This window comes from Hippocampus bargibanti, linkage group LG12, assembly GCF_051943395.1.
Source record: "Hippocampus bargibanti isolate YZ-2025 linkage group LG12, ASM5194339v1, whole genome shotgun sequence".
Lineage (NCBI taxonomy): Eukaryota > Metazoa > Chordata > Actinopteri > Syngnathiformes > Syngnathidae > Hippocampus > Hippocampus bargibanti.
In genome coordinates, this window is record NC_142745.1 from 17,385,473 (window position 1) to 17,411,067 (window position 25,595).

The 25,595-nt window shown below is 41.7% G+C and overlaps 3 protein-coding genes across 10 annotated transcripts in view; 1 reads left to right on the forward strand and 2 right to left on the reverse strand.

Annotated features, from left to right (window-relative positions):
* The first annotated feature begins 5,897 nt into the window (after window positions 1-5,897).
* On the forward strand, window positions 5,898-7,551 carry svbp (small vasohibin binding protein). Of its 3 annotated transcripts, none has more exons than XM_089009685.1 (3): window positions 5,898-6,147; window positions 6,490-6,615; window positions 6,701-7,551. In XM_089009685.1, exons 2-3 carry the CDS (start codon window positions 6,502-6,504, stop codon window positions 6,785-6,787), a joined length of 201 nt encoding a protein of 66 aa, XP_088865811.1. In that variant the 5' UTR covers window positions 5,898-6,147; window positions 6,490-6,501; the 3' UTR covers window positions 6,788-7,551. The 3 variants fall into 3 exon arrangements, with proteins under 3 accessions (XP_088865811.1, XP_088865810.1, XP_088865812.1); XM_089009684.1 differs by having other exon boundaries at window positions 5,898-6,143; XM_089009686.1 differs by lacking the exon at window positions 5,898-6,147 and adding an exon at window positions 6,171-6,301.
* fbxo2 (F-box protein 2) lies at window positions 7,392-12,330 on the reverse strand. Of its 4 annotated transcripts, XM_089009680.1 has the most exons (8): window positions 10,824-12,049; window positions 10,335-10,443; window positions 9,865-10,000; window positions 9,462-9,525; window positions 8,837-8,963; window positions 8,661-8,753; window positions 8,406-8,544; window positions 7,392-8,332 (listed from the first exon to the last, which is right to left on the reverse strand). In XM_089009680.1, exons 3-8 carry the CDS (start codon window positions 9,874-9,876, stop codon window positions 8,198-8,200), a joined length of 570 nt encoding a protein of 189 aa, XP_088865806.1. In that variant the 5' UTR covers window positions 9,877-10,000; window positions 10,335-10,443; window positions 10,824-12,049; the 3' UTR covers window positions 7,392-8,197. The 4 variants fall into 4 exon arrangements, with proteins under 4 accessions (XP_088865806.1, XP_088865807.1, XP_088865809.1 ...); XM_089009681.1 differs by lacking the exon at window positions 9,865-10,000; XM_089009683.1 differs by lacking the exons at window positions 9,865-10,000; window positions 10,335-10,443; window positions 10,824-12,049 and adding an exon at window positions 12,061-12,330.
* A 147-nt stretch (window positions 12,331-12,477) lies between these two features.
* The window catches only part of LOC148890750 (integrin alpha-5-like), a 28,991-nt gene continuing 15,873 nt past the window's right edge, over window positions 12,478-25,595 (reverse strand). For 2 of the 3 annotated variants that reach the window (XM_089009676.1, XM_089009678.1), the window contains 12 exons: window positions 23,442-23,509; window positions 20,211-20,361; window positions 19,949-20,041; window positions 19,242-19,321; window positions 18,779-18,859; window positions 18,604-18,709; window positions 18,370-18,528; window positions 18,176-18,280; window positions 17,741-17,854; window positions 17,024-17,125; window positions 16,828-16,950; window positions 12,478-13,345 (listed from right to left, as the gene is read on the reverse strand). In XM_089009676.1, the coding sequence (XP_088865802.1) occupies window positions 13,262-13,345; window positions 16,828-16,950; window positions 17,024-17,125; window positions 17,741-17,854; window positions 18,176-18,280; window positions 18,370-18,528; window positions 18,604-18,709; window positions 18,779-18,859; window positions 19,242-19,321; window positions 19,949-20,041; window positions 20,211-20,361; window positions 23,442-23,509 (1,266 nt within the window). In that variant the 3' untranslated portion in view covers window positions 12,478-13,261. Of the gene's footprint in view, window positions 13,346-16,827; window positions 16,951-17,023; window positions 17,126-17,739; window positions 17,855-18,175; window positions 18,281-18,369; window positions 18,529-18,603; window positions 18,710-18,778; window positions 18,860-19,241; window positions 19,322-19,948; window positions 20,042-20,210; window positions 20,362-23,441; window positions 23,510-25,595 lie in introns of all 3 variants that reach the window. The other variant, XM_089009677.1, reaches the window with a different exon arrangement.

Genomic DNA, 25,595 nt, shown 5'->3' on the forward strand with positions numbered 1-25,595 from the left:
AGATGATTCTGATTCTGACAAAGGACTGGTAAAATGCTTTACGACCTTGCACGATCCTGAAAATTATTTGGTCTTGCTGCTCTGATTTAGAATGGAGAGAGAGAGAGAGAGAGAGAGAGAGAGAGAGAGAGAGAGAGAGAGAGAGAGAGAGAGAGAGAGAGAGAGAGAGAGAGAGAGAGAGAGAGAGAGAGAGACAGACAGACAGACAGACAGACAGACAGACAGACAGACAGACAGACGGACAGATTGACAGGCGGGCAGGCGGACGGACGGACGGGTGGGCAGACAGACAGACAGACATCTGTGTCTCTGTCTTTATGTCCGTCTGTCAGAGAGAAAGACAGGCAGACAGAAAGACAGACAGACTGAAAGGCAGACAGTCAGAGAGAAAGACAGAGAGAAAGATACAGTCAGGCAGTCAGAGAGAAAGACCGACAGACAGACAGAGAGAAAGAAGGACGGACAGACAGACAGACGTACAGACGGACGGAGAGGCAGACAGATGGACAGACGGACGGACGTACGGTGGGTGGACGGACAGACAGACAGACAGACGGACGGAGAGGCAGACAGATGGACAGACGGACGGACGTACGGGTGGGTGGACGGACAGACAGACAGACAGACAAACATACAGAGACCGTCAGAGAGAAAACAGACAGTCCGTCTGTCTGTCTGTCTGTCTTTCTGTCTGTCTGTCTGTCTTTCTGTCTGTCTTTCTGTCTGTCAGAGAGAAAGACAGGCATACAGAAAGACAGACAGTCAGAGAGAAAGTTACAGTCAGACAGACAGACAGAGACAGTCAGAGAGAGAACAGACAGTCTGTCCATCTGTCTGTCTGTCTTTCTGTCTGTCTTAATGTCTCTCTGTCAGAGAGAAAGACAGGCATACAAAAAGACAGACAGACAGAAAGGCAGACAGTCAGAGAGACAGACAGACAGACGGACGGAGAGACAGACAGATTGACAGGCGGACGGACGGACGGACGTATGGGTGGGTGGACGGACAGACAGACAGACAGACAGACAGAGACAGTCAGAGAGAAAACAGACAGTCCGTCCGTCTGTCTGTCTGTCTTTATGTCTGTCTGTCAGAGAGAAAGACAGGCAGACAGAAAGAGAAAGAAGGACGGACAGACAGACAGACAGAGACAGAGAGAAAGATACAGTCAGAAAGACCGACAGACAGACAGACAGAGAGACGGACAGACGGATGGAGAGGCAGACAGATGGACAGACGGACGGCCGTACGGGTGGGTGGACGGACAGACAGACAGACAGACAGTCCTGTGGACAAGCAAGTGCAGTGTGCGGAAGGGCCATGGTGGTCTGGGGCTGCTTTGATGCTGCCTGCACATACAAGCTCCAGTCGCTCAGCAAACCATGAACGACTCCAAACACATCACAGAAATCTCGCTGAAAAGGCCTTCTACCCTAACGAGCATCGGTTGTGTTCTCAATTGGAAGCACAAGGTGTATAACATCTAGCAGCTCTGCGATGTCATCACGGAGGAGTGGAAAAGAATTGCACGCAATGTGTGAAGTTCTACCAATTATGCTATTGCTGGGACATAACGATGGCCGCCCTAAATCCTGCTACTTTGGGATTGTCCAAACATTTCTGTTCTGGGGTGTGCTCACTTTTGTTGACACCGTTTTTTTTTCATACATATGCACAATATTCCTGTACATAGGGCACTTTGGCTCCCATCATCTCCACCGCAACTTGAACTGAGAACACTGGCATTAAGAATCTTTTCTGAGTGGAACCTCATCGGTGCCAAAACAAAACCAAAAAAACGGTGTTTGCTTGTGTACGCGCATACTCATAACGAGCCATCTTGTTGCACGGTGTCGCTGTGGGACGGCCAACACAAATACGCCTAATGAGAAGCAACACTCGGAACAGAGAGTGAGAGAAATGGCGGCAAAAAAAAATTTAAAAGAAAAAAACAGCGAGCGAGAGTAACACACTGACCCGCTGTTTGTCATACGGGGGCTTAAAGGATCCACTGTTCCACTCTGTCCTACGGCACAGCCATCACCTTCGTCCGCCTGCCCCTCCTTCCTGTCCCAGACGTTCAGTCCTCAATTCACAGCGGTTGAAGTGGCGGTTGAAAGGTTGAACAAGGTGAGTGACAGCAATCAGACGTCAATTTGTAACGATGGGGCCAAAACGCGCTGCTATTATCATGCAAATGAATTCTTTAGTGGAGCATTTAATTTGACATCGGACAAGAAAATGAAAGAATGGCCTTCTGAGCTTGTTACAACGTGATTTAGCCAAGGAGCCATCTGGTCGCCAATAGTCCGAGCTCCAATGGTGGATCAGTGGGTGCTGTTTCATGTGCTTCTTCAGAACTCATACAATTAATTACATTAATTCATTTGTTTGTTTGTTTATTTATTCATATATTCCTGTATTTATTTGTTTGTGTATTTGTTGATTTGTTTGTTCATTTATTTATTTATTGTATGTATGTATGTATTCATTTATTAGTTTATTCATTTATTGTTTGTTTCTTTGTTTGTCTAATTCATGTATTCATTTATTCATATGTTTGTTTGTGTATTGGTTTGTTTATTTATTTATTTATTGGATTGGATTGGATTGGATTTGCCTTTATTAGTCTCGCAGTGGAGAAATTTACATTTCACAGCAGCAAAGTTATGAAAGAAATGAAAGTAGAAAAGCAAAACACATTATTAATTTATTCATTCATTTATTCGTGTATTTTTTTAAATAATTGTTCATTTATTGATGTATTTTTATTTTGTCATTTTACGTTTATTCATTTTATTTATTCATTTATTTTTAATCAATCAAAAATTAGTACGGAGACTCAACAAATGTTATTATCGTATGCGAGACCCAAATTGTCGTACGCATGCAATTCCCTGGAGAAAACACAAAAGCAACGTACAAACATCTAACAAAGACCGTGAATAACTGAACATTCGGCAAGCCCCTCGCTGCTCATCTTTAAAACCCATCTCAAAACTCACTCATGCTCTTTGGCATTTGACTCAGCATGATTCCAACTACTGTATATCTTGGTTTCACTCCCTGGTGATTTCTATTAACTTTGTGACTGCTTTATTTCCTGTTTATGATACCTATCCATGTTAAGAGCTTTGGTGGAGCTTCAACTGTTGTTAAAGCACTATATAAATCAATATGGATTGTATTGGATTGGATTGTAACATACCCCAAGGGATTCTATAACAAGATGTGAAAGAGATTTTAAAAAATGAAAAAAATAATTATTTTACCGTCGAACGGTTTGCTGACAAGATGGTTTTGTTTGGATACATTCCCAGCTCAATAAAATATCATGTTACCAGCCATTTTTTTCACCACAAACTCACTCATCTAAGTACAATATTCATCCACGTGATGGCCCCATGCAGGGATCAAAAGTGGCCCTCGGGTCTTTTTGAAAAAAAAAATAAAAATGTTTGTGTAGTAGAATTCAGAGATGCCAAATTTGACACCCAGAGTTTCTCCAGAAAAGCAGCATGGAAAATTGATGAATGGCTCATCCAAAAGGAAGTGCATCTCTCTCGTTGCCATAGTGTACAGTACAGTAAGTACTGTATATGTTTGCGCACAGGGGGAGGGCGGGTGTCCGGTTATTTACAACACAGTCACCCATGCTCATTTATTTTTAGTCACGAATGACACGTCAAATGTCCACTGGGATTTGTACACAGCACACTAGGCATCTGAGAATGAATGCCGTGTGTGTCTGTTTTGGTGGCGGATTGGCGAGTCGGAGATTGTGGTGAGTTTGTGTGCTCTCAGCGCTGCCGGTGTGAAAGAGCAGTCAGAGTTTCGCTTCCCCCGGCATTAAGAGTTGAATTTAGAAGGATAAAGCTCCGAACTCACACTCAGCAATCGCCGTGGCCCTGTCTCCCCCGAACGACGACGCTCCCCCACCCCCACATCCATCGAATGATCACTCGGCTTTCTCATCGCCTTACCTTCCGTCTCAATGACAAAGAGTCAATTGACTCGTTGGCCACATCAGCTTAGACAAAATTTGAGTTCAGGTGTCAAGGTCCGGGGGCCAAGTCTGGCCCAGCACATCATTTTATTCGGCCCGCAAAAGCAAATCAAGTATGTCAAGTTCCATGATGCAAGTCCGAACCAAAATGTCTAATTGTCCCATGTATAGCACAATAACAGTCATTATTCTTGACATCAGATTTGAGTACTAGTTATTCATTAATTTGTTGCACACTCTATATGTCATATGTGGAGGTGATGAATTCTAATGGTTTCCCCAAATTCGTACCGGCCCCAGGGAGGAAACCGTAACTACAATGTATCCCACGGCAAAAAATGACTGACACCCCTGAATTATAGCATTCTCGGGAAGGTGAAGAGATGACAGTAATTGTTTTGTTTCAGTTTATTTCAAAAACAAACAGCAACACATTTTAAACTAATGTGATTATTTACAGCAATTGGTTTTGGAGGGCAGCGCTTTGGTATTGTCAACACTGTGCCTTACAAGAAACTGCTTGTCACTCAAACGCAGCGGTTGACTCAGTGACGTCTTTCACGTTGTTTTTTTTTCTCTGAGCGTGAGGCTTTTCTAACCGCGAGAACCCGCAATTACTAAATTAGTTTGCAACTGAACTTTGCACCGTGCAAATGTTTTACGTCCAATGGATGTATTCAGGCAGTCTGGAACTTTATCAAGTCTTTTAATCAAAGTCAAACACAGAAAATAATTTGGAATCTAAATAAATGTCTGCGTTTGTCTTGAATTATTTATATGTCGGATTATTAATACCAACCGGAATTTTAACTTCATCTGTCATACTAAAAAAAAAAAAAATTTTATGATTACTAGACCGTAAGTAATCATAGAATATTGTTTTTCTTAGTACGGTCTGTCTGGTAGACAAATTTTCCCCTCAGCAAAGATGGCATCTTTATGTTGACGCAGAATGCTGTAGGGGCAGTCATTGCTCTGAAGGTTGTTGGCAATGTATTTTGCAGGATATTATTCCCCGGCAGTGCAGTCTCCTGCAGTTGGAAGATAAATCCAGGTAAACCGATGGTATGCTGCACCATAAATCCTATTGTGGTACAGCACTGCCAGAGGGCACATGTGCACACATTCAGACTTTAGCAACAGTGGGGGGGGGGGGGGGAATTGCAGCCAAGTGAGTTCTGAAAAGACGTTTTTAGTTGTTCTGTGCACTCTAATTACTTTTTTTTCTTTCTGATGAGATAAGTATGCCGTGGACCACTGTGACTGGTGCAAGACTCATTCAATGAGGATACAGTGCATAAACGAAAAAAAACGTGTATATACTTCATGAATACAATCTAAACCTTCAATCGTGAAATCTACGCAGGGGCACAACAGTGACGACGGGGGTGGTGGAGTCAAACCAGTGAAATTTACGTCAACTGCAGATATCAGGTTTAAATGACGTAATAAAAGGAACCTCGGAGTCACAGGTGTAAGTCTCTAGTCTTCGAGGGCCGCCGTGCTGAGTGTTTTCCAAGTCTTCCTGTTGCAACATACATACTTGCTTTAATGAGCAGGTTTAATGTCAGCCTTCCTCGGAGCTTGCAGATGATCTGATCATTTCAATCGTGTGTTGAAACAACGAGACCTGGAAAATATGCAGGGCAGCGGCCCTCCACTTTGACTGTAGGTGGACTATAATGCGAGACTGACATCTTGTGGTCAGTTGTAGGCAGACGTTTATTTCTGTCAATTTTTATTTATTTTATTTTTTACAACTTACACACGTTGCGTGATTATATATTTCGAAACATCACATTCACATGTGTTTGTGTTTTATGGTCACCAACGAGAACATAAGCAGCAGTGGGTGGAATATTTTCGTTGTTTTCAAACGAGACGGACTTGTTTTTGTGCAACACCGGCGTTACGACATGTACTTGTTTTGGTATTTTAGTCTTTCTTTGATAGAGACCTGTGTTTAAATGGCTGCCGAACAAGGCTACTTTGAGCTGTTTACATGAGAAAATAAGCAGAGGTCTGCGGAATGTGTATGCTGTTTTCAAACGAGACGGACTTATTTATGTGCAACACCTGCCGAACAGCTGTGTGTCGTTCATCGGCGTCACTCTTTACAATCGTTTCGGCAAATCTCGTAAGTACGTTTGCGTTTTCCTTGCTGTTGCAAAAACATAGGTGTCAGTATGTATCGCTCAGGTCTTGGTCTGCAACAGTATTCGCGTTGTTTTGCGTTAGCAACTGAATGCTAGCTGGCTAGTGGATAACATTTACGTTCGGAAAACTAGCCAAATAGTAAGTGTGCGGTTTCGATCGTGGTGTGACACGTGTTTATGTGTTGAGACGATCTGATGGATGTTTTCCAGCAGTAAAAGATAAATTCGCCTGGTATACTTCTGTCTAACCAATTGTAGTTTCGTGTTGTTTTCATTTTGCTTTTACACGCCATGTAACATTTCTTGCTCTCGGTGTTGCTGGTGCAGAAAACCATCACAATGGAACCTGCTTGCCGCAAGGACAAGCCAAAGCTCAACTCGACGCCAACCAGAGGAGACAGACCTAAACAGAAATCTGCACAGCAGGAACTCAAGCAGCGACAGAGGGCAGAGGTAACATCCATTACGGGATATGAGTATTAGTACTGTCCGGCGATCCTTATTATAATTAACTACCTACTGTCTCGCCTATCTTCAGATATATGCCTTGAACAAGGTGATGACTGAGCTTGAACATCAGCAGTTTGAGACCTTTTGTAAACAGATGCAGCAACAAGGAGAATGATGATGCTGTCTGTGCTGCCTTCATGGGTGATTTTCCCCGGAGGAATTGAGGCAGCCTTTGGCACGTTCTACTCACAAATACAATATGCCTATGCCGCACTGAGGAGGTCATTCATAAATATGAAACCAGCATTGGATCAATATAGAAATTGTGTCATTGAACACATGACAATCGCTATCCTTGTAAATATGACACTCAGGCCACTATTGGGGGAGAGAGGCACACTTATATAATGGAAAAGCCCTGCCTCGGCTGGTACCAGGATTTCCCTGTCTCCTAAAAATGCACACACAAACAGTGAAAGACAAATGCATTCAAAATGGTGGGGAAAAAAATCTCTTGTTGAATCGGGTGTTCGTTCTTTTGAATTTATTGTCTTGAATAAGCCATGGAGTATTCTCTTATAAATATAACAATGCAATGTTTTCATAGGAGGGAACAGATTTGAAAAGAGTCTGTAAAATTGGACATTATGTCTTTCACCTTTGTCAAATTGGTTACGGTGAGCTATTTGTTTGTTGTGTCTCTATTCTCTGAGCAGGAGACCTTGGGGTAGTTCTCATTGTAGCGTAAACAGATTTTTTGGTATATCTTCAATTCTTGAAAAAAAAAAACCTCATCCATTTAAATCCATCCTCTGCATTTCAATCTGTCCAGTATTGTTTGAGTCACATCAGTGCTCTGTCAGTATGTGCTAGGAAGGTCGCTCCCTTTAAGATGTATTTATTTTTTTGGATGCTGTAAGTTGAACCTTTCATACATGTTTGATTTAATGTTTTATTCAACATTTTATTTTTGTTTAAAAAAATACAAAAATAAATCAATTGACAATCCAACTTTGTTTTCTGCACTTTTAATTGAGGTCATATTTTCAAATGAGGCGATTTGATCTCATTCAATAGTGCAAATAAGGCCAACAACAACAAGGCTTCATAAATCTTCACCCAGCATCCAACCGCTGTTATTTGATCAGTTCCACAAACATGATCGTTTCATAAACCGATGTTGGATATGATGTATTTCATAGTTTATTGAATCTACTTGGAATATATCGATGAGAAGGTTTCTTCAGCCGTCATCTGTACTTTTTTGAAGGTGTCGGACGTTTTCGCCTCCTATCCACGTCCGACACCTTCAAAAAAGTACAGATGACGGCTGAAGAAACCTCATCAATGGACCACTCCTGTACGACTGAGAGCTTACACAGACGTACTTGGAATATAGTATTTTTGTTGTATTATATATGACAACATGAAAGCCCACACCGGAATTCTACCCTTTCCAAAACAGTAGCAAAATTCCCTTGCTTAGGGTGGCAGAATATATGGGCGTACTAGTGCATAAGGCGCTGAAACCCATTGCTAATTCTGTGCAATTTCGCCAAGCCCCCTCCCAGCCCCGCCCTTTTGCCTACACCTGAACAGTAACGGAGCTCCCAGTGACCCTCACTCCAAACCAACCCTCCCAGTACTTTGCGTCTTGCCCTCCATGTTCAAAGGAGATGAAACGAAGCCCGGCACCATATTCAGAAAAGGTGTGGCTGACCTGAAGATGACACAGAATTACTTTTTATTTTTCCAGAGACGTACAGATCTGTAAAGCGTCGCTTTCAAGTCACCTCTTTCCATGAACAGTCGTCGCACTCGGGGTCGAGTGTCACGGGTTCGGGTCTGAATTCTTGCAGGACCGCGTGATTTTCATCCAGCAGGCACGCCGTTATTTGGTAGGTGCAGCCGCAGTCCTGCCTTCCACAGTACCTGTGAGATATGCAAATCATTCATCTTAGTGTTGATTTAGTTCTTAATACAGGCGGCCTATCACTATGCCAGTAAGAGGTTGAATCAGGCTTTCCATTTATATTTTGTTATCTCACCAGTCTTTAACCGATACGGCGGGTTGGGCGTCCAGCTGTTCACAAGTGAAACCTTCTTCAAGTAAGTCAATCACTTGTCTCTTCAGGCACAGTCTAAAAAAAATCAACAAAAAAAGAAAATTGATGAAATATGCTTATCACAAACTGCAGCGTGAAGATCACACTGTCCGCCTCACTCAAATGAAGTTGCAAAGTATTTAATCACTGCCGTATCACTAAAGTCATGGCCGCAGTCTCCCGGCATGTCCTCCACAATCCACTCGCTCCCACCATTCTCCGTGAACTCCCAGAAATCCAGTTCCTCTGGGGGGGAAAAGTAAGCTTTATTTATATAGCACTTTTCACAGGTAAAAACACAAAGTGATTCACAAGATTTAAAACAGTCATAATAAAAACAATACACAAAAAGTGCAAGTGAAAAATTGTGCTGTTTAAATAAAAAAAATCTTGAAATGTTTTTTAAAAGTGTCAACTGACTCCATACAGCGTAATTATACCATCTTCAAGACGGCGCCGCGAGAGTGGCTGCCTTTCCAGCAGCTCCTGTGTTTTGCTTTTCCACTTTCATTTCTTTCATAACTTTTCTACTGTGAAATGTAAATTTCTCCACTGCGAGACTAATAAAGGCAAATCCAATCCAATCCAATCCATCTTAGTACCTTGCTAAATGTTGCCCGAGCGGCCATTAACCTCATTAAAATTCATTCAATTTGGGGCATAATTTATCAATTATATCGCTGTGCTTTGTTCACATGTGACATTGGCAAATCCCACTCCATTTTACAGCTGAAGACAATTTACCGTCACCGTTGGGATTCTTGATCAGATTCTTGGCCATGATCACGGTTGACTCACCACGCAGCGTCTGGACCGAATTTAAAAAAAAAGTAGTTTAGAAGACTTAAAATGCCATAAACTATTGTATTGATCACCCCAAAGAAATATAGCGACTCGACAAAGGCTGAATGTGACCTATCTAATGCTGCGGGATTCCTTCATTCGTGAAAATATACTATATGGATCCAAGGAAGTCATCACTGAAAGTTTGGAATGTGGACTTGGGATGCGTATGTATGCCCTCTACAAGGAAAGAGTGTATTTATAGAATGGTTTTACCGAAGGCTGAAAACGTTGACACAGGATGCCTGGAATAAACGGGCGCAAAGGTTGGTGGAAACGCTTAATACCCAGTCTGCTGACTCACTGCACAAGCCATTGAGCAAAGGCAAAGCCGCCCCGATTCGGCGCTGAATAGGCGGCATCGCAGAGGATCAGTCCATCATCAGGTTGACAGAAGAAAATAGCAGTGACGTGCGGTGAGGTTCATGGCTGGTGAGGCACTGACGTCATCAATAGTCAGATTTACAAACATATGAACTCTACAGAGTAGTTTATTCACCATTTGATTGGCAACAGTTAACGTATTTTGTTTAAAATTTCATGTCAGCATTCTTTATACAGTAAAGTCTCGTTATATCGATATTCAAGGGAGTCCGAAAAAATATCGATATAACCGGGACTATCGATATATCCGACCCTGTTTGCATGTAATTTTCTCAGTGCGTGCATAGAAATAGTATCGATATATCCGATATCGATATAACGAGACTTTACTGTATATACAAACTGTAGCATAGAAATTTTTTTTTTAAAAAAACGTTTTTATCGTGTTACCTTTAGTCCATGCGCCGCTCCTTCTGAAGAAAGACATCGATAACTTCTTTGGAGAAGCCTTCCTTATCTTTCTTCAGTTTTAAAAGTCTCTCTGTCTCAACGGAGATCACTGCCAGTGAAGAAAGTCGTCCTTGATCAGTCCTGTTCCGACTGTATGTTTTCAGTGCTGAGAATGACAATCTCGTCTACTTCTACAGCAACAAATGGGGCTGCACCGATCTCCTTTTTAATGTCATTTCTAATGACATCACCAACTGCTTCAATTAAATCGTTCTGTATTCTGTTTCACAGGCTAGAAAATACTGTGGATGTCCCAAAATGACTCGCTAGCCTGTCATCTTTCTGAGCGAAAGCATGTAATAGTTCAACATAGTTGCCACGATGAGCAGAGCCCTTACTTTCATCATTTCCACGAAATGCCAGCTGTTGTTTGGCAAGGAAGCAGGTGACATTGATGAGATCTTTTAAAATCTCCCGATTCTCCTTTACCTTAGCATTGTGGATGCTGATGTTGAGTCTTCGCTCATTTTTGATGAGGCTCCGTTGTAAAATTTTCAGGTCGCAATATCCCATTTGAGTCCAGACATTGTCACAAATTGAGAACAGAAGGCAGGAAAAGCAGAAAAGGCGGTTTCTTGCTGGACATCCACACAGCCAGCCTTTTCGTGTGTACCAATCCGCCTGAAAAGAGCGAGTATTGTGTCCCATTGTCTGAAGCAAACCTTTTAGCTCCGGTGTTGGTCTTCCTTTAATTATTACCTCCTGCTTCGATTGAAAGTCCAGTTTATAAAATTGTTTCAATTTAGATATGTAATCCTCCATTCTGAAAGTGAGGCCAAGCAACACGAAAAAATGACTGCAGGGTTGCACTTTACTTGCTAACTGTTTACTGTAGCTAATTCTATTATTCTGCAGACGTGGAGTAAGAAGTATCTCTGGAATCACAAGCGCCCCCTGCCTGTCATGAGGCGGGAGAACTGTTTGCCTCACCTACGCACAGCGTTTTGATAAAAATAAAACAAAATAAACACTGTAGTACAGTGTTTATAATGTACAATGACTCTACATTATATACACCAGCTAAACTGTAGAAATTTAGTTCATATACTAAACGTGTTTGAACGCTTTAATAGCGATATGCAGAAGGACAGCAATGCGGTCTCACTGCAGAGCAAGCCAGCACAGTAAGCATAGTGATTGCGCAATCCATGGTGAGGCTCAGCCGGCTGCTGCCTCACCGCTCGTCTCAACTTAGTATTTGAACGGTAAATGTGAAAATTCAGCGATTTTGAAAAAAATCCTGAAACGGTGAGGTTAAATGGACAAGAACTTTAAAGTACAAATCACTAAATACATATAACTGTTTAATTTATTTTTTCATTTGATATTTCCATGACAGCTTTCCATGATGACAGGTGAGGCACTGCCTCCCCTGCCTCCACTGACTGCACGTCACTGGAAAATAGCAGTCAGGCGGAAAAAGAATCGTGCATGAGTCATAGGAATCGGTATACGTCGATTGGTCTTTACTTTGCATTTGCTCCTTTGGGATTGTTGTTGACAAAAAGTCAAATCTTTCACTCACGTCATCTCCGATGCAAAATAAACAAGCCGCGGAGTCATCCACCCTTTCGCACGCAGTGTTAACATGCATACCGACCTCCAACGGTTGCACCCGAACATCCACTCCAGAGGGCATTTTTATAAACACAGCACATTAACTCACCTCTCCAAGGTACGAGTCTGGGAAGAGAATCGATGTTACGAATGTTGGGAGGAAGTGAGTTCCAGAGTTTGGGGGCGGAGCAGCTGAAAGCTCTGTCCGTCATCGTGCTGAGACGGGGAGGGGGAGGGCACACAGAGGTGGAGCGTTCACAACAGTTGGATTTTGGACGATTTCTATTGAAAATAGGTTGAAAAGGCATTTGCAGATTCTTTTTAATTTACGTTTTCGGCAACGGTCAAAACGTTGGAACTGGTGGCATCTGTGTGAGAAGGCCCTTGAAAAAATAAATAAGCAAGGCAAGACATTTCCATAAGCAATTGCGAAAAAGAAGTGTTGCCATGTTTCAGAGAAAAAAAAACTATTGATATTAAATATCCATCTACGCTTGCCTCCATCGAAGACATCATATCAACTTAGTACGGGTACGCAAAACGATACTTTATTCCGACACGTAAACACCAGGCATCGCAATAAACACAAAGTTCCTCCCAATATGGGAGAGGAAATTTTCAAGTTAAAACATTTGCAGTTTTGTTCAGGATTGTCCTGCAGGCAGTGCAGTATATCATTTCACAATCCATTTAACACCAGAGCATAAATAACGACAGTATTATCGGTAGGAATTTACGTCACGAAATACCAAACAGAAGCGTAAATTGCAAACTGGACTGAATCGTTTGAGAGACATGAAATACCGGAGCATTTGTGCCTTTTGTTTGTGTTTCCTGGACCGATACAGGCCTTGTGGGGACCTGTATGTGTGTCATTTGGTGAGGCACACAGGGACAGCTCACATCATCTTGAGTTAACTCACATTCGTATTTGAGGAAAGGGAATGGTAAGAAGCTGAAGTACCTCTTAATGCGCAAACCAAGACAAATGATAAATGCAGATTTCTTCACTAGCAGACTGGAAAGACTTCCCAGCAAATAGCTTGGTAGCATCAGGAGACAAACTTCCTTTTGGAGACTCCTGACAGAAGGCAGCGGCCACCGCATTTGGTTAATACTCGACGACTTTCCGTAATGTTGATGTGGCTCTTTTTTTAGTGCAGCACCAGGGTAAGGCGTTGTCCAGTGATCCAAGACCCAGAGATATCCACCAATAGTCCCTGCTCGTCGTGAGAAAGTCTTATTCTTGAATAATTTAGGAATGTGCTATGTCATATTTGGTTGTGTTGAACAGCTGCTCCATCTTGGACTCAGGCTTCTGATGATGCCTGTGGTCTGAGCTGGGCCTTCTCCATGGTGGTCCCATATGGATCAGATCTTTTGAAGAAGCCCATCTGTGGGGATGACAACAAATGAACACATTTGTGACAAAATATGGACTCTGGTGAATAATATTAATAATATTCATATTAATATCATGGCCTCTCACTTCGATTGCGTGACAGTGAAAATATTCATTGTACCACGTGAAAGTAAGCGTCATCAATGCATCAGTTCCTGCTTTAAAATAAATATTCCTTATGTGCCATCAGGTGTCAGCTCAGTGCAAATACAGTGATACCTCACCTTACGAACGCTTTAGCTTACGAACCTTTTGCCCTACGAACATTAAATTCGCGAGAATATAATCTTGGCATACAAACTAGTTTTTGGCAAACGAACCAGACGAAGCGCCACGGTGGCTGGCGGACTAATTTTCGGAGGAAGAACACCAAACCACACGGTCGAACAGCGCCACGGTGGCTGGTGGACTAGTTTTCATCATCCCTTTCCTTGAGTGCATACGTGGTTTGTTATCAAGGATACTTTTGCTATTATGGGACCGAAAAAGACCCCACCACAGGCTAGTATTAAACCGAAGAAGACACAAAAGAAAATTATGGTCGAGTAGAAGAAGGAGATCATCGGAAAACAAGCACGAGGTGTGCGTTTGTGTGACTTCGCGTCCCACTTCCAGTATGCTAAGTCAACCATTGCCACGTGTGGCTAAATGTGTTTCTGTGTTGTCTAAGCAACGGTCTCAGGCAATAGAAGAGGTTGAAAAACTTTTGTTGATTTGGATTAACAAAACGCAGCTAGCAGGGGACATTGTGAGTGAGCGTATTATCGCCGAGAAAGCAACTTCACTCGGATATCATCAAGAGACAACCTGGAAGGTTGTCATACATTGACAACTACCATCACAAAGGTAAATAAAACGACTTTATTATACAGTACAGTTTGTTTCTTTAATTACAATACAATAGCACATTTATTATACATAAAATAAGGTATATTTTGTGTAGTTTTAAAGGACAACCGACGTCACTTTTTTCTTTCCTCACTGACATCAGAAAAAATGTTTTATTGCATCTCAAATACCCAAAACACGCAGTATGATATTTTTATTCAAATGCAAAACACCAATAAAAATGACTTAAAGTGTCAAAAATCTGCAAAAAAATGAGCTGCTAATTGGGCATTTTCAGAAAGTCCCGCCCCCAGTTCGTGACATCACGCCAAGGCGTCTTGCATTGCTGGAGAATCAAAACAATGGCTTCAGATTCGGAGAATATGCTTTCTTGTTACACATCCAGTTATGAATATGATTCAAATAGTTCTGAAGAGGAAGGCATACATGTTTGCAATCGATTAAATAATTTATTCCGTGTTATTTTGAGGCAACATTGGGGGTAAATGTCTCACCCAAAAAGAGGCAGAAGAAAATGGCGACCTCTTGTATACATGACAGTGTATTGTGTTTCCACAGGCTGATAAATTCCATATATGGAGCTTGGACGCCCTCTTCTGGCGCAACACGAGGTTTTCAGACCAAACAAGCATTGACGTGATGGAAGGACTGCTACAATGTGTCCTTTTTTTCGGTCAGGGGTGTTCCTTCAGTGACGTCACGTACGGACTCGTCACCAACTCAAAAACAAGACTTCCGGAATATTCAGCACAAGTCTTAAAACGTAAAATTTAGCTATATGCGGTGGAATCTTTGTAAAATACGCTCAGTAGAAGTCATTTGAAGCCATTTTACAAATTATGGACACAACTTGTCCGGAGACGTCGGTTGTCCTTTCAGGTTTATTTAGTAGAAATGTATGTTTTACGGGGACCTGGGAACGGATTATTCAAATTTTTAATGGTTTCTTATGGGAAATGAATTTTTGGCAGATGAACTTTTCGCCTTACACACACTTTCTGGGAACCAATTAAATTCATAGGATGAGGTATCACTGTATACAGTATGTCTGCGCGCAAATGAGGCTACCTTCAAAATTGAGTAGAAAGATCGCACAGGAAAAAATGTGTCTGCTTTGGTTAAAGTGTTGAAAAGCTTTTAGTATACGAACTAAATTTCTACAGTTTAGCTGGTGTATATAATGTACAGTCACTGTACATTATAAACACTGTACTACAGTGTTTATTTTATTTTTATCAAAACTGTGCGCATAGGTGAGGCACACAGTTCTCCTGCCTCATGATAGGGGGCGCTGGTGATTACGGCTGCAGAATAATAGAATTAGTGACAGCAAGCTACAGTAAACAGTTAGCAAGTTAAGTGCAACCATCCAGTCATTTTTTTTCATGCTGCTTGGCCTTATTTTCAGAATGGTGGATTACATATCTAAATTGAAAGAATTTTCTAAACTGGACTTTCAAACGAAGTATAATAATTAAAGGAAGACCAACACCGGACTGTGTAGTTCACAAACGGTGAGGGATGGATGTAAATCTCCTGGACAGCTTCTCAGCTTTTTGACCAAGGATCTCATTGAAACTATTCCTGAAGCGACAAAGTTGCTCCAGCTCGTGCTCACTGTTCCAGCTACTACAGCGTCAGTGGAGCGGTCATTCTCAGCACAAAAGACTGAAAACATACAGTCGGAACAGGACTGATCAAGGACGACTTTCTTCACTGGCAGTAATGTAGTAATGTAATGTAGTAATGTAGTAATGAGACAGAGAGACTTGGACTTCATTTATAAGTAAAGGTAACACGATAAGTTTGTTTAATTCTTTTTTTCTATGCTACAGTTTATATACAGTATATAAAGAATGCTGGCATGACATTTTATACAAAACACGTGAACTGTTGCCAATCAAATGGTGAATAAGCTACTCTGTGGAGTTCATATGTTTGTAAATCTGACTGTGATGACGTCAGTGCCTCACCAGCCATGAACCTCACCGCTGTCACTGCTTAACACAATGATACACATTGAAATGGACTTAGCATATCCGCTAAGCGGCTAAAACTTTCTCAATGATCTCCTTCTTCTACTCGACTGTAATTTTGTTTTATGTCTTCTTCGGCTGAACACGAGCCTGTGGTGTCTTTTTCGGTCCCAAAAAAGCAAAACATATCTGTAAAAAAACTCTTTGGAGGCGATCGATGTGTGTGTGTGTGTGTGTGTGTGTGTGTGTGTGTGTGTGTGTGTGTGTGTGTGTGTGTGTGTGTGTGTGTGTGTGTGTGTGTGTGTGTGTGTGTGTGTGTGTGTCTGTCTCTCAGTCGCTCTCCCTCTCCCCGTCCTCTCTCTCTCTCTCTCTCTCTCTCTCTCTCTCTCTCTCTCTCTCTCTCTCTCTCTCTGGATCGACGTGTGCATTCAGAGAAAGGGGGTGTGGAAAGGCAGGCCGGCTGGGGCGCTGTTCAGTCATGTGCTTTGGTGTTCTTCCGCAGAAGATTACTCCGCCAGCCATGGTGGAGGGTGTGTATCGCGAAAAGTAGTGCGTAATCCAAGTTTTCATTTTCATAAATTTAACATTCGTAAACCGAAAAGTTCGTAAGGCAAGGCCTTCGTAAACCGAGGCCCCACTGTATTCTTACCTTGTACAGCAGAAATATGAGCACTGAAAGTAAAAGCAATCCGGCAAGAACAGCGAGGATGATGATCCACACGGGAACGTAGAACAGGCTGTCCGATTTGTTCCACAGCACAGCCGTCGCCACCTGAGCAACAGAAAGCCTTCGTCTGCGCAAGTGAAACTTCAACTCACGGCGGTCGACAAAAGAAGCGACTGACCTTTTTACATCCAGATTGTTTGAATTTTGGAAGAATGGAATATGGCATCTTGTCCACAGTGAAATGAACGGAGCACTCCAAAACAAACTGCCTGTGGGCCCTCTGACAATAAGCAGAAACGATACACACGAGGACCTATTAAACTGTCATTATGTCAAGCCAAGCACTAAATGTACTGTCCCGATACACAGAATGAAGGAATGTCCCAAAGATCCAAATTGAATCTTATTTTGTACGTAGCATAGCAGCACTAAGGCTAACTGACGTTTTGTGACATTTTTGGTTTTTGTGGTTTATGTGTTTTTTCGCGTAGTTTTTGTCCAGTGATGAGCTGTCTCTGTGAAATTATTATTCAATGTATGATGGGAGGTTGAAAAATATTATATAGTGGCTCATATGGAGAGGTTTGTGACTTTACGCCGTGATAGCAAGGGCTGAAATGGCTGCAATGCACCATCATTCTTGAGCTAAAAATATTTTCTAGTTTTTCAGGTGAGATCCAAAGTAAGCCTTTACTACACATTATAAATTATCAGCAACCGCCAGCGATAAAATAAAAATATTAGCTGTCTCCTTTAGATTCATTACAAACGGAGCTAGTGGTCACATTCTCCACCAGAGGGCAGACGATTTTCTTTTTTTCCGCTTGTCTTCCTTATCTCGTCCCAAATGAATGAATATAATTAGGTTATCCAGTTGAGTAAATTGTAAACTCACCTCTAGGAAAGTTTCTGCCCAGATCCTCGAGTGAACACTCAGGATCACGCTGTCTCCTCTCTCCAGCGGCCCGACGTGACAGTCAAGCCGCCAGCACTCCACAGTCGAGCACGTCTGCGATAGGAAACACATGGAACATCAGTCACCAATATCTTTACCAATATCTTTACCAGACTATTTCTTTCGACACAGAACCGAATGACTCTATAATGTAACATCACAACAGATGCACAGTGTAAAAACAAATGCCATGTCGGTCGTGCAACGAGCAGCCCAATAAATCGTAAAGATGATTAACTCCCTCCCATTAACGCAGCAGTCAGGAGCGCTTGTGAACCAGGGCTCGTTATCTTCCCATTTCCTGTGTTAATTGCAATATCAAGGATTTTTTTTTTAAATAACGGAAGTCTTGCATATAAAAGCTGCTGTAATCACCAAGTTTCCTTGTCCAGTCATGGGACCGTTGGTCTCCCTTTTCCGGATATGATGCTCCACGCTGGATTCCAAAGACGAGGGATTCCTTGAAGCTGGAGATTGAAGCTGAAACGCATGATGAGTCATTTCGGGTCACGCGAAAAGGCAGTTTGTTCAAAAGTCTGCTATTCGGCGCTCGTTTGGCCATGTCTCACTTTAAGTTTCAGGGTATTGAGGGCGAGCTTGGTAGAGCAGCTGAGAGGCCCTTCAGTGAGCACCTCCACGGGGTAGAGCAGGTCATGGCTGTGAGTCCTAAGAGGACATCTCAGCTCCAATGTGCATTGACTGACAATACTGGGGCCGCTGTTGACCAACTGAGAAGATGAAAAAGAAAGTGATTTTGAAAAAGCCTCGCACTAAAATAAGCCGTTGTAGCAACAGTGGGAAACCTCATAGATGTGTTCAAGTGCAGGGCCGATGTCCTGCTCGGCCGTCAGACTCTGACGAGGACCCCAATTGGGGGGAGGGAGGAAAATTTTGTCTGGTCGGGAAACCCTGCAACAGATGTAAAATTTCAGCAGCGCCCCAAGTGGAAAATGTACGAAACAATTTGAGACGTCTCACCCCTGCAAAATAATATCGGCCATCGCAGCTACCTCCAACTGGAACTGAACCACTTCACTCTCTGAGTTATTTGCATTTTTACTAAAAGACAAATAAAAAATGGAGTAAGGGTGGTCAAATTGTAATAATTGTTGCAAAGTAAAAACAACAACTTTTAATGCCAATGGGGCTTTACAGTCAGTCGCACATCCCAGTGTATTTTCTAGAGATGCCGGTGCCATTTTTCTCCTATTGCGTAACATCATTTTAGAGTTCTTTTTTTTTTAATGGTCTTTTTTTTGTCACTTAAACCGACCGTGAAAGCCTCATTGCGTCATCACAGTCCACCAGCATAACACTTTGCATTCCCCACAATAGCAGGCACCACAGTAAACACCATTTTATTGTAATACACTTTGGTCTTTAAAATGATGTATATCTATAAATAAATAAATATGCTTTTTAAAAAGGGAGGGTACCCAACCTTCTTAATTGGAGCTCAAATTCTACAGTCTTCTGAGTGTCTGTGAGTCTTGGAACAGTGAAGCGAAGACCTGCCCTAAACTAGGAAAGAAATATTTGTCATGAATTGAAAGGAATATAACTTTGTTGTTGTGTCAGAAATGAAATCCTGCAGACGTGTGAAGTCTATTTAGTAGCTAGGAAAAGGTTTCATCAGCCATCATCTGTACTTCTTTGAAGGTGTCGGACGTTTCGCTCCTCATCCAAAGAGCTTCATAAACGAACTAAAGTTGTGCTGGTAACTCTGGCCTTATATACTGTATATCCCTAATGGACTGAGGTGACGGCAGAAGTACTCCCTAAAGCCAATCTTATTACCGCTTTTGTTCTGTCTAATTACCTCTAATGTTCTATGCCTGGCTCTGAATGCCTCATTAGGTCAGGTATCATCTCATTCGCATGACTCAGCCTACGTGGTGGAAGAAGTCTGTTGTAAGCATGGTCGAAATTAAACCTTAAACGTTTGCTGTTTTACAAAAATCGCTTATTTTACTCATCTTTCAAATCATCTATTTTCTTTAGCTAAGATTTTAACCTCACTGTCATCAAATGAGTTGTTGCTAGCTTTTAGTTGCAGATGTACTGCAGATTGAGGCCCACTAGCATTGTCCCTGCAATGTTGATAATGTCTTTTTTTGAACATTTTTGCGTCTATTTATTAGCACTTACACTCGTCCCAGGTTTCATGGGGTTTCCCAGATCGCATCGGAGGAAGCGGGTGTCGTTTTGGGCCTCGTAGCTGCACGTCAGCTGACTCAGACTCTGAAATACACCCAGGGACAAAAATTTAATTGAAAGGTGTATCCGAAAAGCACAGAGACTCCCCAAAAATATTTTAAAATCATTAAATAAATACAAAATGCAACCTCGTAAATCATGAAAAATAATATAACGTCCAATCATGTCCACTCGGCATGGTTGCCCCGCTCACCGCATTGTTGCGCGTGATCCCACTGTAGTCTGCTTCTTGCGGAAGTCGGACGTAGAGCTCAGCCTCGTAGGCTCCGCCTTCTCCCTCGTTTCTGGCATTGAAGGTGAGGCTCAGGGAGTTTTCGTCACCAAGGTAAACTTCTTTCCTGTCACTGGGTGATGACAACACATCATCAACAACATCATTCTCGTTGATGCCGTGCTTCAAAATGACTTAACTGGTCACGAGCCAGTTGAATGACCATTTGCGCTCAAAATCACAGCTGGAAAAAAAATTAAAGCGTCCCCCGAACCTGCCACGTATGCTTTTGGAGCATTAGAGGATACCCGGAAAAAAAGCCGGGTCGGCACACAAGGGAAATTGAACCCTTCGCCTCTGCACAATGAGGCAGAATCATTCCTAGTCAGTTTCGTCTTCATGTTCCAGAGACTGGGGAACAAGGTGTATTTCTTTACGTTAAAAAAAGGTTTCGGTTCATGTGATGATTTTTGAATTATTCTGCACCCTTTGGTGAAATAATGCGAAATATGAAATCCGCACCCGATTTTAACACACTCTTCATCCCAGAGTCAAAGGTGCTAGAGGAAAGCGAAAATTGCCTCATCCAGCGAACACACCATCAAAAAGATGACCTCTTTGGTCTTTGAGATGAAATGAAGCCTTGTGTGCAACGCTTCCCCGATTTCAGTTAACCCCCCGGACATCCCCTGCTGGTCCGACGGCGTTCATTCGAAGCGCTATGACACAAAGTCGGGATTGTAAAAAAGGTAATGAAAAGCAGGGTTCCCAAATCCTCACAATTGCTCTTTGTGAGCGGTGGTCCCCGGAGACCACTTATGTGCATCATCGTTCCACCCCCTCCCAAAGCCTGGTCGAGGCTCCAAATCAGGCTCCCACTTTGATTTCCTCATTTCCTCCTTCACCCCCCCCCCCCTTTTTTCTGCTAAAGGTTTGAACACGGCGGCCCCTTGCAAGGTAAGACCAACAGCTGAATCGAATTAGGCAATGCAAAGGAAGTCACACTGATAACATCACACCATTAAGATACTAAAAGTGGGTAACCTCCCACCCTCCACCCAACAACCCCCAACCCCCAACAAAACCCTAAACAAACAAGACTTGACCACATTAAGCGGCTTGTAGCAGTCTTGTTCGCAGCCACAGGCTGCAGATTCAGGTGAAAACGGAATGGGGTTGGGGTCCTATTCCGCTCAACTGTGGATTGATTTTAATGTGGTTCTGTGGCCGCTATGACAAATGATAAACTGTCATCATGGGAACACTTTTGGGCCCTGAATGTTTTTTTTTTTTCTTTTTTTCAGCAAGGACAAATAGCCTGACCATGTCGTGTTCCTCATCATCGAGTGAGTTTGTCACGTATACAACAGACATCCTCGTCTCTGTTCACCCATACATTTATTTTCTACAGAGTTCCAGACATGACATTTGGGGGGGGAAACACTTTGTCTCCAAAACCTATTTATTGAGGCCGACTATTTTCTATATTGTGCGACTTACGACTTACATGTGAACACCAATTACAACCTTTTTTCACTTCGTATCATTTGACTCATAGCAGAGCGCGACAAAGCCTCGACTGCCGATTTGTTTTCATTTTTCCTTTGCATGTTTACAATATACTGTATGCCTGCATTTTCCTGTGTATGTTCGAAAGGTTTCCAAATATAATATATAATAATAATATATTTATCTACTTCTTTCTTTCCTTTCATCTTCCTTTCATAACTTTGCTGCTGTGAAATGTAAATTTCTCCACTGCAAGACTAATAAAGTTAAATCCAATCCAATAAATCTAGAAAGGTCTTCCAAATATAATGTATAAATATAGTAAAGTTTTCCAAATATAATAAATGAAGAAAGAAAATATATTAGTTCTCTAAATATAATTTATGAATATATTAACGTTTTCAAAATATTATATATACATGTGTTAGTTTTCCAAATATAATATATATAGAAACATTTTCTAAATATAATATATGAATATATCAAAGTTTTGCAAATATGGAAATACACTAAAGCTTTCCAAATATACAATATAAATATATACACATTTTCCAAATATAATATATAAATATAGAAAGATTTTCAAAATATAATATATAAATATATCCGTTTTCCAAATATAATATAGGAATATACTAAAGCTTTCCAAATATATTATAGAAATATATTAAAGATTTTCAAAATATAATATATAAATATATCCGTTTTCCAAATATAATATAGGAATATACTAAAGCTTTCCAAATATATTATAGAAATATATTAAAGTTTTCCAAATATAATATAGAAATATATTACTTTTCCCAATATAATATATGAATATAGAAAAATTTTCCAAATATATAAATATTTTAAAGTTTTCCAAATATAATATATACAGATAGAAAAGTTTTCAAAATCTAATAGATAAATATATCAGTTTTATACAAAAACATGAGGCACACCATATTATAAGGCGCCACATTAGAGGCTGGGGTTGCACACTACTTCTTCTAACGGGGGAATGGAGTAGCTCAAAATGACTTCTCATATAAGGTGCACCAGCGTATAAGGCGCAGGGTCATCTTTTCAAGAATATCTAGGCTTTTGGCTGCGCCTTGTACATCGGAAAATGCGGTACAACAGGAATTTACTTGTATGCTCCTCGAAGCCAAACCAATTGTTTGAGCCTCCCCTCTAAGTAGACGTGCATGTTTTTTCCAAAAAGCAACAACTCGTATCATGTTTATTGACCATGTAGGTGAAATAACTTTTGGATAGAATGCCCGCCTAGCCAAACGCACCCCCGAATGTTTCAAGTCTTGGCCGAATGTGCGTTCGGGTCCGCATGGACTTGTTTGAATCATTATTCTCAGCAGCGCTACAGACCCAAAAGGACTACGACTTTGTTCAAGCCCGATTTCATTTATGTACCAATTTGTGGATGTTTAAAAAAAGAGGCAACACAAATTGCTTTACAGAGATAAAAGCAAAAGGTTGTGCGTGCAGGAATGGAGTAACAAGGGCACAGCCAATGCGGCCTTGAAAAGACAAAATAGGGAAATAATGAATGAAGTGAACATCAAATGTATTTAATGGAAATCCCGTACGATATGCGCCATTTTCTTGTCCTTGCTCGGGCCGCGGTTGAGCGGGATCAAAGGCTGGCGTTAAGTTTGCCGAATCGGTTCAAAGTCATTGAAAAAGTGATTTCCTCTCTCTCACCCATAAACGGCCAACTTGAGGTCAGGGACACAGACGTTGTCGTCTCCGCAATCCAGCTGAATCTCGGCCTGAGAAATGGAGGAGGGGATGGAGAAGTGACTTTGAGGGTCTTAACATGACAACCGGCGAGGCAACCACAAATCTAACGACGAATGAATGTCTTTTAGTTCCTATAGTGTGCTTTTTTTCGTGTTTTTTTTTTTTTTTGCGTGTTTTTTCGCCAATGGTGCCGTCTCTGTGCAGGACTGTGCTGTTATTGTTCCCCCTCTTGCCTTCAACATATGGGAGACATTAAATTGCGAGAGAAAGCTTGCGGGGGCCAATGGATCAGCCTGGCAATAGTTAAAATCGACTGGGGTGGTAGGGTGGGGATTTCACGTTCGAGTCTCGGCTTTTATTTGCGCTCAAGGATATTGGCCATTTAACACCATCAATTTTTGTTCAAAAAAAAAAACAACAAACGCAGTCGCCGACCCACAAAATTCATCGGAAGAAAAACGCATCTGATCATTGAGCGTTCGCTTGATTGACTTCTGAGCCAATCGCGTTCCCACTTTGGGACAATCTGTACGTGTTGCTCGACAGATGGATGCATCGCATGCATAGATGACCGCCATCGTCCGGGAACAACATAGACCACAGGTGTCACAGTCAATGCACAGGATCCAAATCTGGCCTGTTACATCATATTATTCAGCCCACGAAAGTTAATAAAACTTGTGAAATTCCATGATGCTTGCTGTAGTTCCAACCAAAATTTCAAATTGTCCCATGGAAACAACAATATGTCATTATTTTTTACTTCATATTTGAAAACTAGTCATTTATCAATTTGATGTGTGCTCTACATTCAATATGTAAAACGTGGAGGGGATGAAACATTCTTGCGGTTTCCCCAAATTCATAACGGCCCCCGAGAGGAGACTGTGACTACAATGTGGGCAGCGGCAAAATATGACTTTGACACCCTTTACCAGGGGTCGGGAACCTCTGGCTCTTTTGATGATTGCATCTGGATCACCGATAAAACTAAATACATATTATCGCGTTTTCGCTGTTCATTTTCTGTTTGGGCGGCAGTTGGCGTTAAGCGCAATTTTGATTGGATGATACTGACCCAGGTTCGCTGAAAGCGTAATTTTGATTGGATGGTACTGACCTAAGGTGGCTGTTAATGTTCACAGAGCAAGTTTGATTGGATGGTACTGACCTAGGTGGCCGTTGATGTCGAAACAGGTAAACGCCCCCTTTTAAATAAGCCTGACGAGTAACAAAAATGACGAGTATCGTACACTTCATGTTGAATGAACCGATGGATTCGCCTTTGTGGAGGGAAAATTTTCTGCCTTGATTCTAATTTGCAATGAAACAATACCATGAATGAAAGAGTCGAATGTAACTGGCACTTTGACAAGTCCCATGCTAATGTTAGCATCAATATACTTCTGTGAGAGACATTAGCGTGCAAGCTAATGAGCAGTGTGCAGGCTAGCTGGCACTAGCTTTGCATATGGACCCAGCAAGTTGACTTTCTGTTGACTTTCTGTCAAGTTGACTGGCTGGATTTGTTTTACCAATCATGAGGAATAGAAAACTATTAATATTAATAGTGAATATTATCCCAAAGTTATTTTAAATACCGTAATACATTCTGACATTTTGTTGAAATCACGTGCATGCGTGTTTGGGTGCGTGTGTGTGTGGACCTTTCTAAATATTTTACTTTTATGGCTCTCTTCGTCAAAAAGGTTCCCGACCCCTGACGTAGACGTTCCAAAACACAGAACTTCATACACGATTGTTTCAACATTTGACGGCTTGATGCAATTCACGTCCAAATGAGTATACACTAAAGTCTTATCCTTGTTTTTAAGTAAACTGCCTTGGGGTGCAATTTGATCCCAGATGTCTCTACGAGACACGGCTGTTCATGGCCTCTTTCTTGTTGTATGGCTATAACCAGATGTAAATTCCATAATCAACTTCTTTAAAATGCCTCGCCGATTACGCAAACTTGAGATTTGGATTGTTCCGCCACCAAAAGGCTCGCCGTGGACCGTTGAGCGTGCTCGTAGTCCATCAATGAGCCTGTACTGTCACGCATTAGCTCTCAATGGCGAACATGAGCCCCGTGAATGGTTTGGTCGCTTTCTG